Here is a 15,068-nt window from a genome sequence, read left to right on the forward strand (position 1 = left end):
TGAGTGTTTTACATGTTAAGTCAATGCAAAGAAGCGAATAGACATCCTGCGGCACGATTTGAACAAATGAAGCGATCAGCGCAAATGAAGCAGCCCGAGTTGAGCGTTTTGTGCGCTTGACATGCTTGACATGCGAATCGCACGAGTTACAAAATCTGAACTTCAGTGAACATTTGTGCAGCATTAACCAATCAGGAGCTTGCACTTATAGAGGTGTGATTATGACGTAGTGCCTGTTGTTGGAGTCCCGAGGGAAAAACCTCTTGCTGACACGGGACAACATTTTATCAAACTGGGCCGGCTCAGTCGGAAGCACCGCTGAAAGCTTCCATCATCCAGGTAAAGTCTCTAGAGGAGTTGATGAACTCGCAGAGCTGGATGCCGTGGACCCAGACACGGCGCTGAATGAATGTATGCTGTTTTTCAGTCTTCAGCACATACACACAGCTATTCTCTCAATACAATGTAGCCATTTAGCAATACAGTTAGAGTCACCGGGCAGACAGAAGCCCTGCCCATGACACAAATCCACATCTATTGTGAAGTGAATTTGACGTGTGAATGAAGTGAGTAAACTCAAAATGTTCACGTGTTTATTTACGCGCAGATAGTGTGCTGTGCCTGGTTTGAACACAGCATTAGACAGTGTGCAGGACTAGTACAGCATGTGTTTTCATGACGTCGCCAATCTGTTGCCTTGCTGCCAGTTTCTCTTTAGCAGGCTAGGCGAAAACACACAATTTATTTATTAATTGTTATTCAGCTAAATAATTATCAGAAAAAAAGAGTTTTAAAAGCTAAAACTACTTTAGTTTAAAGATCAGATAAAGTAGTTTAAACTACTTTATCTGATCATTGTCAGTGTCAGCGTTTAAATTGAACGTATGCTACCAAGGCAACAACTGGCGCATTTGTATTGCATTTCAAAGATTTTCATTATCAGTACCACAGTGTAAAATGAAACCTTTTTATTTTTGCTGTTTGGCCAGGATTAATACAGAATGGAATGGTTAAGCAAATAGAACTGTTTAGCCTGAAAAGCAGTTCAGTTGTTCAGTTTGGTTCAGTTCACACTGTGTAGAATATTGGCAAATACAGTTAGGGTTAGGATTGCAACTTGGCTTTTTCAGGAGTTAACTCAGTAGTTGAATGCAGTTTTGCTTGTATAAGATTTAAAACAAGATTAAATAGACAACTGAATTTAGCTGCACTGTGTATTTGGCCCATTTTGAATGACACGTTAAGTTACAGATTCGTAACTTTCAGACCTCATAAAGGATTGTTGACAAAAAAATCTCATGTTGTGTCTTACTGTTCTGTTGTTGTTTTTGATCATTGAGGCAGAACTAATGTACTTTTTTTCAGATGCTCGGTCAAGTTAAAAATAGCCGCATTAATCTCATCTCATTTAGACATTTCTGAATGTAATAAAACAACAGTACACCCCTTTCTCCAAAATCAGCACAGAAGTTGTGAAAAAGCCTCAGCCTAATAATGATTAATGTGATAACTAACTAATCTGTTCAAACAGTCAAGTAAAAAAATAATTAATAACTGACTAGTCTTGAGTGATAACTTCCTCAGCACTTATGCTTCCTCCTTACTCAACCAGAGCCGGTCATCTTTCACACATTCCACGGCACACAATCAATCCTCCCAAAAATTCCTGAAACCTTCGGACTCCTTTATAACCCAGGCATTGATTTACACTCTTGACATCTCGCATACAAAAGGATGTAGTTCAGGCCTAAACAGCTTTGTCTTAGCTGGGTTCAGCAGGTTAGGTCGAGGTTAGGCAGAGGCTACGATTACCAGTGACCTGAAACATTAGCAGGGCTATCATGATGATTCATGATTCAGGAGTACTCAACCTCCTCTTCTAACTAGAGTTTGAGTAAGACAATATTACAGAGAGCTCGACAAAGCTTTCCAAAAGCACACCCACAATTCCAGTAGTGCATCAATAGAATGTGGCCCTTCGAAAGCCTTTGAAAGAATCATTCTCATTTAACTGGAAAAAAAAAAACAAGTTACAAAACAGATGCACTCATTTAATGTGATTCTGTGTGGATAATCTGACTGAAAATCGTTCCTTTTGGCACAAAGCCCTAACATAAAAATTACATTCAGATCAAAAGTAACGTTCGCCGTTGCAAATTCCCTCACATCAAAGTCCTGGTGAGATGTTTGCATACTTCAGAGAGGTGAAAAAAAGATTGGTTATGAACTCTGCAAGTTACTTTAATATAAAAAGCAACATATATCTTTTGCTAGATCAGTCAAATTTGCTAGGTTGTCACTGTAGTCCCAATGGTGATGTGTAAGTGTTAACATGTGATAAAAATGTAGGTTTTAACAAATTTTTTCATAAGCCACAGCTTCCTCTGAGCGCATCTATTGAAAGGAAATTGCAAAAAAAAAAAGGCCTGCACTAAACTGAAAGCATTCCTATAGTGCATACAGCAGACTGTGGCAAAACCAACACCAAAGTTCAACTTAAAGGCTACTTACTTATATACTTATTCAACTCTATGTTCAAAGCATGTTTGATATACAGTACACTTACCGGCCACTTTATTAGGTGCATCTGTCCAACTGCTTGTTAACACAAATTTCTAATCAGCCAATCACATGGCAGCAACTCAATGCATTTAGGCATGTAGACATGGTCAAGATAATCGGATGCAGTTCAAACTGAGCATCAGAATGGGCAAGAAAGGTGATTTAAGTGACTTTGAATTTGTCATGGTTGTTGGTGGCAGACGGGCTGGTCTGAGTATTTCAGAAATTGCTGATCTACTGTGTTTTTCACTCACAACCACCTCTAGGATTTACAGAGAATGGTCAGAAAAAGAGAAAATATCTAGTGAGCGGCAGCTCTGTGGGCGCAAATGCCTTGCTGATGCCAGAGGTCAGAGGAGAATGGCCAGACTGGTTTGAGCTGATAGAAACACAACAGTAACTCAAATAACCACTCGTTACAACCAGATATGCAGAAGAGCATCTCTGAATACACAACACATTCAACCTTGAGGTGGATGGGCTACAGCAGCAGAAGACCACACCAGGTGCTACTCCTGTCAGCTAAGAACAGGACAATGGAAGATTGGAAAAACGTTGCCTGGTCTGACAAATCTTGATTTGTGCAGCGACATTCGGATGGTAGGGTCAGAATTTGGCATCAACAACATGAAAGTATGGATCCATCCTGCCTTGTATCAACAGTTCAGGATGGTGGTGGTGGTGTAATGGTGTGAAAATATTTTCTTGGCACACTTTGGGCCCATTAGTACCAATTGAGCATCCTAACAACGCCACAGCCTACCTGAGTATTGTTGCTGACCATGTCCATCCCTTTATGACCAAAGTGTACCCATCTTCTGTTGGCTACTTCCAGCAGGATAACGAGCCATGTCATTAAGCGCGAATCATCTCAAGACTGGTTTCTTGAACATGACAATGAATTCACTGTACTCAAATGGCCTTCACAGTCACCAGATCTCAATTCAATGTAGCACCTACAGTATGGGATGTGGTGGAATGGGAGATTTGCATGATGGATGTTCTGCATACAAATCTGCAGCAACTGCATAATGCTATCACGGCAATATGGACCAAAATCTCTGAGGAATATTTCCGATACCTTGTTGAATTTATGTGAAGGATTAAAGCAGTTGTGAAGGCAATAGTGCGTTCAACCTGGTATTAGTAAAAGGTACCTAATAAAGTGGCTGATTTATATATACATACACCTAATTGAGTCCTAAATACTTTATTTTAATAATCAATTCGTAAGCAGGGAAACTTTGTACAAATAGTTATGCAGGATTTAGACCCAGGCCTACATGCAACCTTTCATGATTCATGACATCTCTATACTGACACGAAGCCAAAATAATCAGGCCGAGCCCACGTTAATAACCCTCAAGCCTAAGGAAGATGTGTTTGAAGTCCATCAAAGCACCATCTTCCAGCCACATCACAACACTTGAGAGTCGAGAGGCCGTGGGCAAAAACCTGAGAGCTTGTTTTCTTCACGAGAGCCATCAAAAGCCTGCCAGTGAAGTAGCACACACTCCCCACCAAAACAAAAGGCCTTGACCCCAGAGTCTTCTTCACATTTACAGCATGTGCAAATCCTCTCCTGTTGCATCTTTCTGTCTTTTCCTCTTTTCTCTATTGCATGACTGGAATAGGCAAATGTCTGTACGGTGAGGAAAGGGTTCAATCCGCTGAGACTGGCAAGGTCACTGGGTTTGCGAGCGTGGTTGGCACACTCTGCCCATCCAGCCCTCAGCGTGCCAGTTTGAGCACATGCCAGCCAGCGTGTTCAGAACGTTCAATTCCACTTCACTGGACTGAAATCCATCTATGGAGAAGGTACACAAAAATGGCACAGGTACCAGTCCCTTCGCCCACTCGCTGTCAGTCAAAGCATGGTTGATCTACAGTAAAGCATTCAGGAATCAATGCAGTCTTTGGTGTAGGTAATCTTTTGTTTTTGTAACTAGGATTATCTTTTAGTGACTAGCATTGCATTACAGATAGATTAATGGAATCCTAAAGGTAATTTCAATACCTTTTTTAGACGTTTAAGACCTCATCGTCATTTCAAATACTAATCAGTATCAAACCTTTAACTTAATAAACAGCTGTTAATAAACATTTGAAGTAAATAAATCAATGGAGCACAACCATGCAACAGAACTCAGATAAGCTCGGAAGAAACAAAGCTTGAAAGAATAAATTGCGCGCTTTTTTGCAGCGACAGGATTTAGCCACAGTTTAAACTCGTCTTTCTACAACCTACATTTTCCCATTTTGCCATCTGTATCGCTTTATGGTTTCACTACATTCCACATAGCAAAATATCTCTGGCCCAGCTCTGGCACACACAATAAGCTTTTGCTTGGCCCAAACGCGGCAGTGAATTACAGTACATGACTCGACCAAGTTTCAGCCAAGTTAATAACCCATAACTGAGCCTAAACTGGGCCAGATATGTTGGTGTGTCGCTACTGCAATGAAACTGATAACCCCATGAAGCATTGTGATTTAGGCCTGCTATGGGTGTGCTTTTTCTCGAAGTGACCTGATTAGTAGATTTTTTTTTTCTTTATTAGAAAATAATAAAAAAATATTTTAAATGTGGGTCAAGATAGACCAAACTTACATGGCCAACATATCAATTATTAACATCTTGGCCAAATACTACATTTTATATCTGGCCCAAGTATCCTGAACACCTTCAAGGATGGTGCCACCTCTGCCAAACCAGGGCCATGTTTGGCCCACATGCTGTATGTCAGCGCCGGACGAATGCCTTCTGTGCCAGCTTTATGCCAAATCTGGACCAGAATTCTTTGCTACCTGGGATGTGGAGAGCGTCACATCAGCTTCCCGCGTTTGTTGCAAATTACATGACATCATTCGGACAAAGGAGCTTGGCCGGACACTCCCCAGCCTAAACCAATCGTGTGGATCGACCATGCCGTTGTTAATATTAGGAAGAAAATAAATATATTTAGCTTTTAAGAGTCAAAAGCCCCTTTCACACAGTGATACCGGTAAATATCCGGTAAATTTCCGGAACGACTTTACCGGTAAATTCAAAAAAGCGCTGTTGACACAGGCGAGGACGTTATAAAATTTTTCCGGAAAAGAGCATTCACACATCCATCGCAAAATGCCGGTAAATTCGGACATCATTAACCAGAAATGACCTCTGAACGGCTGCGCTTGTGTTTGTAAACATTTGACTACATTAAAAACTCTTTGGATGGATCAGTATTGAGTACAACTCCAATGAAAACATATAGAGGAACACTTTCGCATGTCGAGATGTTCATGATATGTGTGTGTGCTGGTACTATGGGCGCTCACGGGCACACGCAAAGCTTGAAGGTAAACAAACAACGGATTATCATAAACATTTTATCGATAATTATTTACACAGTTAGCATTAAGAAGGAACATAGAAACGTTATCTGACTAACATCTAGCAGCTAAAGGTGTCTGGAAAAATATTCAAAGGCTTTTATTCTCATATATCGCGCGCACGTGAATGCGTCTGACTGTTCTGATTGGCTAAAGCAGGTGTCTCACGTCAGCACGTTCTAGACATGGACGAGCTGTTTCCGGCAATCTTCCTTCGTCATTCACACAGCGCAGCATTCCGGCAAATTACCAGTAATGTTACAACTTCTCTTTCCGGAAAATAGCCAGAATGAATTTACCAGTATTTTTAAAAAGGGCCTGTTCACACATACAACCTTTCCGCAAAATTGCTGGTAATTTTCCGAAAAGGTATGTATGTGTGAAAGGGGCTAAAGACTGTGGACAACACTTGAGATAAATTTAAGACCTCGAAAAAATTTGTTTAAGACTTTTTAATATCTTTTAAGGGCCTTCATTTTCTCATAATTGATTTTTTCAACTTTTACCTATACTTTTTAAGACCCCGCAGACACCCTTATAAATCATTAGACAAATAAAAACCCATTCAACTTTACAAACACCAGGGGCCTCATGTACGAAGACTTGTGTTGAAATCATACTAAAACATTGCATACGCACAAAGCTGTAAATGTACGTACGCAGTTAAAAATTTAGATGTTTCATACACTGCGTGCGCGGAGTCCCATGCATATTCTCTTTGTACATCCGAATTAACGTGAAACTAAGTGCACATGCACAAGTGCAAAACCCCTCCCTGCCTCCTCCCCCGTATGAATATGTTAATGACTCTACTCTGGCAAAACCACCAAAAAAGCAAAGGCAATTTAACATAATTGCCTTTAGGAGTCGCCAATGGAAATAAAACAAACACACACAAGGTAAGGACATACGCTAGACATGAAGTTGGCGTGGACCAACGCACATTCTCAAGTTAAATTCATCGTTAGTAAATCCAAACGTCAGCGTGAAACCTGGCATAAGCAAAGTTTTTGTGCATACGCAGCATTGATACATAAGGCCCCAGTTCTTTGCCATGGTTTCATAAAAAAAAATGACAAAAATATCTTTATAAACATTGATTGAAATGATAACGTCAGAACCCACATGAAAGAACTGAAAAATCTGTCCCTATGTGCTCTACAATTACAGCACAGCATACCCTTGTGACTTTTATAACTTATGACAGCAACAGCTCTGCAAGATCTGACAACAGTCAATCGACCGGACACAAAAGGGACAATGACCACCTGAAATCAAAAACATTGAGGTAAAGTTGGTTTTATATTCAAGGTTAGCACTGTTGCCTAACATCAAGAAGGTCCCGGCTGGGCCAGATGGTGTTTCTGTGTGGAGTTCTGTGTTGCGTCTAGGTACTCCAGTTTCCCTTAAAGTCTAAAGCAGGGGTCACCAACACTGCTTCTGGAGAGCTACCTTCCTGCACATTTCAGTTGCAACCCTGACCAAACACACCTGTTTGTAATTATCAAGTGCTGCTTTAGGTACTATTAATTGGTTCAGGTGTGTTTGATCAGGGTTGGGACTGAATTCTGCAGCAAGGTAGCTCTCCAGGAACAGGGTTGGTGACCCCTGGTCTAAAGAGATGCGCTATAGGTGAATTGAATAAACTAGATTGGCCCTAGTATATGTGTGCGACAACAGGTGTGTATGGGTGTTTCCCAGTACTGGGTTGCGGCTGGAAGGGCATCTACTGCGTAAAACGTGCGCTGGTAAAGTGGGTGGTTCATTCCTCTTTGGCGACCCCTGATAAATGAGGGACTAAGCCGAAGGAATATTGATAAATAAATGAACTACTGAACGGGGGAAGTTATTTTAGCATCCACTGACTATCAATGTACAACATGGTTCACAGTCAACTAAACAGTGCTAATGTTGGTAAAGTCATACATACATGTGATTTCACAGTGAATATTCAAAGTAGCATGGTAAATAATATAGGGACCATATCAGAAGTTGTCAATAAACGTATAAACACATATAAAACCAACTTTACCACAATATCTTTATCAAAACAAGTAGAAGCTATAAGGCAAGAATTTAAAAAAATTCAACAGAAAAAAAACTGAATTTGGTACAAAAATAAAATGGGATTTGGGAAAAATGCATTGGATTTCATGGTGCCTTACATAATTCACTCAAGAAATGTATCTTTAGTGGTTTTAGTTACACTTTTCTGAACTGAAATTCATCCTGTCCCATTGAGGTAGAAGGTACACGAAAAGCTCATTTGCTCACTCACTGTCAATCAAAGTATGGTTGATCTACAGTAAAGAGTTTCGAAATCAATTAAGTCTTAGGTTGGAGTAAATTAGTGAGTGACAAGAAGCTTGTAGGTGTGATTATCTTTTAGTGATTAGCATTGATTAGCATTAGTGTTGAGTAAAAGAAGTCTGGCCATTGGGAGTTAAAGGGAGCTTTTTGTTGATGGTCTCTGTTCATGGGCTTGTGATGAGCTCAGCAAAACACACAGGTTTTAATGTTTGAAACTGTCTCACACTAATCAGGACCTAAGAACTGTACACTTTTTGCCTGTAAAATTCAGAAACGGAGCCAATTTTGCACGTGTGTCTGTTGCTTTATTACGAACATATATAGAAAAATTAATTGCATATAGGGTGTAATAGGTTATCAAACAATTGGCCTGTTTTTCACCAGGATTTGAAATGCATGGGATTTACATGAAAACAAGGAAACTGTAGTGTTTGAGGTTCACGGTATGTGACTTCTATGTACTGACTCTTATTTAGCTATGCCTAGGTATATCCATATTTTCATTCTATGTCACCTTTAAACATTAGTATATGCATACTTATTTACTCCCAGAGCGATTTATATTGAAGTTACTATTTAGCTGTACCATGTTGGTGTTTTGTAACATAAAATTTTTGAGGTGGGTTGTTAGCCCAATGCTCAACCCCCAACCTGGAGGACCAGGACATACATATGGACAATTTAGTTTGCCCAATTCAACTATAATGCATGTCTTTGAACTTGTGGGGGAAAACGAATCATCCAGAGGATGACCTTCCAGCTGCAACCCATTACTGGGAAATTCACCTGTGCAACAGCTCATAATCAAATATCCAAACAGCCAACTACACAGCAGCAACTCAACACATGTAGGAATGTAGAAATGGTCAAGACGACCTGCTGAAGTTCAAACTGATCATCAGAGTTAAGTTGTGAAATGAGATTTAAGTGACTTGAGAATGTTCAGAAGAAAAGAAACGCAGTAAGCAGAAGTTCTGTGGGTGGAAATACAGGAAATACAGTTTTGATGCCAAAGGTCAGAGGAGAATGAACAGACTGGTTTGAGCTGACTGAAAGACAACATTAAATCAACAACACAAGCTCTAATCATCTCATACTGTTTTTACACTTTAATTCATTCATTTAGCAGATGCTTCTATCCAAAGAGACTTACAAATTAGGATATGTATATTACAAATGAGAATACATGTATTATTAAGTCCTTGCAGTGGGAAGCTGGTAGGAAAGTGTTTGGTGTATTTGGAAAGGAAAAAAGTGTCTCCTACAGGTGGTTTGTCAAGCCCACTCACCTGCATAAAGTACACTCAGAATTACACAATGTTTTCCCAGAAACATGGAGTGTTTATTGGAAAGTGAAAACCTATGGAGGAGCTTGTTTTCTCTGATAAACCATTACATAAAACAATTTCTAGAACAGGGGATGCTTTGATGCTAAGACAACCTTTGACTGGCCCAGATAAGTCTAAGGCTGCTTTCACACCTAGACTTTTGTTTTGTTTGCCCAGTTAGCATGGTTTGTTTGGCATATGTGAATCGGATTTGCCGCTCAGATCCGCGCCAAATTAATCGCTCCGAGATCGCCTGAATGAGGTGGTTTCGGCTAGATTGAAACGAACTCGGGAGCGGATCAATTCTAGTGAGAAAGCGATACGATCCAAGCCCGGCTATATCACAGTGTATCATAGATATGTCATAGGCATATATACAGCTATATGAAGAGAGAGTTATAGTTAGGGTGGGAGGTCATTCCTACCGGTAAATGTGAGTTTTATGTAAAAGCCTATAATGCATAAGCCAACTGCTCTGTATGAGAAAGTCTTACCACTGATTAATACTAGGTGACGATGTCTGTGGGTGTCACCATTCAAAATGAAAGCTCAGATTTTCTCTTATAATGTCTTTTTGCTCATCATCATAAATTAAAATAAGGACGCATGACAGCTGAGCAGGAGAAGGAGAGTTTACTCGCACGTGACTTATTTTAGCTCTTTTGGTCCGCTTAGAAACTTAGCAGTGTGAAAGCGAACCGCACCAAAGAGCAACAATTTGTAAAAAAGATTGTAACAATTTGAATCCCTGTTTCGGAACAAATGAATCGATTCACAGGTGTGAAAGCACCCTAAAACTAGATGGGATCAGAAATTAGGGATAACACCAGAGAATGACCTGTGGGGTCAGCTATGTAAAGATGGGGTTATCTTAACTTTAAACTCCAGATTTAGACTAATCCAGTTTAATTTCTTACACTAGCTTTATTATACTCCATCTAGATTACACACATTCTCACCTCTGCTTCAGGTGTGGTATAGAAGAAGGTAAATATTTGCATTTTACACGGCTGTGCCCTAAAGTGAAAGTGTTGTGGGTACAAGTATGCAATATCATATCACAGATTCAGGGAATTCGTTTTCCATTGGATCGGCTAGAATATAGGCGAAATAAAACATAAAAATAAAAAAAGTTTTTAATTTCTTAAACACCATTTTAAGGTCAAAATTATTAGCCCCTTTAAGCTATTTTATTTGATAGTCTACAGAACAAACCATTGTTATACAATAACTTGCCTAATTACCCTAACCTGCCTAGTTAACCTAATAACCTAGTTAAGCCTTTAAATGTCACTTTAAGCTGTATAAAAGTGTCTTGTAAAATATTATTTACTGTCATCGTGGCAAAGATCAAATAAATCAGTTATTAGAAATGAGTTTTTAAAGCTATTATGTTTAGAAATTTCTTGAAAAAAAACTTCTCTCCATTAAACAGAAATTAGGGAAAAAGTAAAAAGAGGGACTTCAACTGTAAATGCGCCTTTATAGCACTGTTAGCACAAGCTTTAATTGTTTGGCATGTTCCGTTTTACTGGATTTCTGAAATATTTCAAATGGAGTGTTTAGACTTCATTGCATTTTATATAAGCTTAAAAGTCGGCGTCTACCACCATAAATAGGGTGAAGGGAGAGTGATGTAGGATCAGTGTGTAAGTGCCCTGGGCATTGTGCCATCCACCTGGCAGAGCCCTCACTGAGAGAATGGCCACAACACAGACCTGCTGTCTCTCGTGCACTGCACCAAATCAAGGCAAACTGCCAGGAGAGAGACCACTCTGTCTATCCAGCCTTCACTTTACTGCTTTCATCAAGGTCAGTGTCTGACCCTAAGATATGAGGGAGAGAGAGAGAGAGAGAGAGAGAAAGAGAGAGACATAGCAGAGAGAGAGGGAGGGAGAGAGAGATAAAGGAAGAGAAAGGGAGGAAGGGGGAGGTCTAATAATTAAGCATTTGACAGGAATATTACTGTATTACTTATGAATAGTTAAGCCAGAACTTATTTACTCAATTTCAGGCCTGACTATTTTCTTATCTGACAGCCATCTTGAAACAATTGGCCCATGTGCTCCATTATTCAAAATAAAACTTTATTTAAACTCTTTACGTGTGTTGAAACAGTACTTGCGGAGGATGAGAACATCTGTCACGAACACATAATTTTTCAGCATTTTTTTATAATTATTATACATAAATATCCTGTAAATTATTTGTTCTGTCATGTAAAACAATCTATTAGTTTATGTTCTTTTAGTTTGTTAATTCTGTTTATGATGAAATGTTCATGCTGATTTGTTTAAATTACAACATAACACACATTCAGACATACACAGACATGTTTCTGTAATGAGAATTTCAGTAGAAAATGCAGGAAAATTATTCAAAAATGAATGAATTATGCTGAAATCACACATTGTGCTTCATAGAGAACAGTGTTGTCTTTATTGTGATGTTTTTTGTATTACCAAACTACAATGTTTTATATTTAAAATCTTAAGTACCATGTTGTTTTAATGGTTTGGTGAGGATATACAGTTGAAGTCAGAATTATTAGCACCCCTGAATTATTAGCCCCCCCTGTTTATTTTTTCCCCGATTTCTGTTTAATGGAGAGAAGATTTTTTTCCAACACATTTCTAAACATAATAGTTTTAATAACTCATTACTAATAACTGATTTATTTTATCTTTTGCCGCTTCTATACAGCTTAAAGTGACATTTAAAGGCTTAACTAGGTTAGGCAGGTTAGGGTAATTAGGCAAGTTATTGTATAATGATGGTTTGTTCTGTAGACTATTAAAAAATGTAGCTTAAATTTAACTTTAAAAATAAAAACTGCTTTTATTCTAGCCGAAATAAAACAAATGAGACTTTCTCCAGAATAAAAAATATTATCAGACATATCAACTATATCATATAGACATTATCAACTATATATATATATATATATATATATATATATATATATATATATATATATATATATATATATATATATATATATATATATATACACACACAGTTGAAGTCAGAATTATTAGCCCCCTTTTGAATTGTTTTTTTTTTTTTCAAAAAGATATGGTTATTCAGCAGGGGTGATGGCTCCTCCCCACTGGAAACCTAAAATCCTGTATGAAACACTGCTGGAGAGAACATCTTGCCAAATCGTTTCTGTACACAGTGTGGGCGGCTGGTGTCTTTTGTTTGCAAATGTAATTTTTGTGAGCGTAATTACTCTCATTTACATATTAATGCCCTCATTTACCAATAATTACTTGTCCTTCAAGTCAATAGTTGCTGTAAAGCCTCCAAAAATGTTACAACCCCCAATTGTTTAATGATTAAATGCTGCATATACTGAATATATATAGAGTTGAAGTCAAAATGAGAAGCTCTCCGGGAGTTTTTTATTTTTATTTTCATATATTTCCCAAATGAGGATTAACAGAGCAAGGAATTCTTTACAGTATGTCCAATAATATTTTATAGCCCCCCTGTATATTTTTTTCCCAATTTCTTTATAATGAAAATTTTATTTCAAGAAATTTCTAAACATAATAGTTTTAATAACTCATGTCTACTAACTGATTTATTTTATCTTTGCCTTGATGACAGTAAATAATATTTGACTAGATATTTTTCAGGACACTTCTATACAGCTTAAAGTGACATTTAAAAGCTTAACTAGGTTAATTAGGTTAACTAGGCAGGTTAGGGTAATTAGGCAAGTTATTGTATAATGATGGTTTGTTCTGTAGACTATCCAAAAAATATATAGCCTAAAGGGGCAAATACTTTTGACCTTAAAATTATGTTAAAAAAACTGCTTTTATTCTAGCCTAAATAAAACAAATAAGACTTTTTTCCAGAAGCAATAATTTTATAGAAAATACAGTGAATTTTTTTTTGCTCTGTTAAACATAATTTGGGAAATATTTGAAAAATAAAAATAAAAGCATGTTATAAGCAAAAATATTAGCATAAATAATTATGCTGACACGTCCTTGGCATTGGGCCCATGAGTAGCTCAATGAGCAGACAGCTGCGAAACATGATGCAAAGGAAGACCGAGTGTAACTCACATTTAGTCGGCCTCTCCAGTTTCCGTCTCCCTCGTTTTTTGCGAGGCAGAGTTGGCAGTGTCTCCTCGTCGCACTTCTCCGAGTCCTGGCTGCTGACAAATCCGTTCTCCAGGGAAGGGCTCAGGCTGGAATCAGAAGTGGACTCTGCCTTACACCCCGATTGGCAGAAGAGCCCATTTTCCACATCTCTCTTGTCCAGCGTGGAGTGGCGACCTTCAATCGATTTGTTTTCATGCCTCTCAACTTCTCCATTCTGAGACTGCAGAGATGACTGGAGCTCCGCCTCTTTGTGCTGCTTAGCCATCAGCTGATTCAGTGGCCCGTAACACGTTACCTGCAGCAGAGAATTGCGTAATCTGATTGGACGATCAAGCTTCTCTAATTGTTTTTCAACTTCAATTTCTGATAAACAATACTGGCTCCCGGTGCGGCATTAAATTTAATATTTTATATTTCAATACCTAAACTGTCCATGCACAACAATGGAAATTCTAAATAATTACTACTTTATTACTAGACCAATGTTAACATCTAAAACAAAAACAAACAAAAAACACGTACACGGACTTTTCCCTAACTTGACTTATGTTCAACACATATTAAATGTCAGAATATTGACTAAAATATGACATTTATGTTAAAATTAACATATTTAATGTTACTTGTGAAATGAGTGATAACCAAATAATTCAAGCATGAATTACTGTATTAGACTAAACTGTGTATGCTCTTTTAGCAAGTGAAGATGACTCAATTTTAAAATTTTGATAACAAGTCCTAGAATTGAGAATTGTTATGACACGCTTTTCATCAGGCAGTTTGATGATCTTGGGAGTCTGGAGTTTATCACACTGAACAGCAACACAATGGCACAAGCAACGCTATGGGGAAAAATATTCTATTTTTATAAATCTAACCCAATATAAAATGAAGATTTAAATAAAAATGCTCTAAATATAAACTGCATTTCCAGAAGGGTCACTTACTTCACTTACTTCAAAATGATCATCAATCACAGTATAAAATAATAAACTAAAGAGGAAGACTCAATTTGCAGTAAAAAGTCAAATCTTTCATTTGCAGTCTAGTCTCTGTCTTTCGTCTGCTCAAGATCCGGTGTCCTTGGCTTGACATCTAAACAGCCTATCTCTACCATCTAATCTAATCTGAAACGAAGACGACACAGACGCTCACTTCCTACACATTGAGTGTAATGTGAGCACAATGTTTTCATGCATCTGTCAACAAAGAAACACAAAAATAGCACAATAACAAACTTCTTCTGCCTTTTACTCTTTAATGGGCAAAGAGACAAAAGCTACGAAAATTATTGAAGTACACAAATTAAGGTAAAAGTGCTGGTGTAAAGTCATATTTAAGTTTTTGCTTGTGTCTATTTTGAGAAACTAAAAGA

General features: G+C 38.1%; 2 protein-coding genes and 1 long non-coding RNA gene across 21 annotated transcripts in view; 1 reads left to right on the forward strand and 2 right to left on the reverse strand.

Moving 5' to 3' along the window:
- Nucleotides 1–15,068, reverse strand: part of dpysl5a (dihydropyrimidinase like 5a) — a 122,463-nt gene that overhangs the window by 96,551 nt on the left and 10,844 nt on the right. The gene's annotated exons all lie outside the window — the stretch shown is intronic.
- Nucleotides 1–15,068, reverse strand: part of dnmt3ab (DNA (cytosine-5-)-methyltransferase 3 alpha b) — a 116,100-nt gene that overhangs the window by 61,521 nt on the left and 39,511 nt on the right. For all 19 annotated transcript variants that reach the window (XR_015512577.1, XR_015512576.1, XR_015512573.1 and 16 more), the window contains 1 exon segment: nucleotides 13,655–13,988. Coding sequence is in view for 8 of the 19 variants with exons in the window: in XM_087289049.1 (XP_087145175.1) it covers nucleotides 13,655–13,988 (334 nt within the window). In the remaining 11 variants the exon portion in view is untranslated.
- LOC147840029 (uncharacterized) lies at nucleotides 474–7,826 on the forward strand. The gene is made up of 3 exons (XR_015513647.1): nucleotides 474–1,075; nucleotides 1,156–4,671; nucleotides 4,718–7,826. It is a non-coding gene; the product is annotated as an uncharacterized LOC147840029 (long non-coding RNA).

Source organism: Danio rerio, chromosome 17, assembly GCF_052040795.2.
Source record: "Danio rerio strain M-AB ecotype USA chromosome 17, GRCz13ab, whole genome shotgun sequence".
Classification (NCBI taxonomy): Eukaryota; Metazoa; Chordata; class Actinopteri; order Cypriniformes; family Danionidae; genus Danio; species Danio rerio.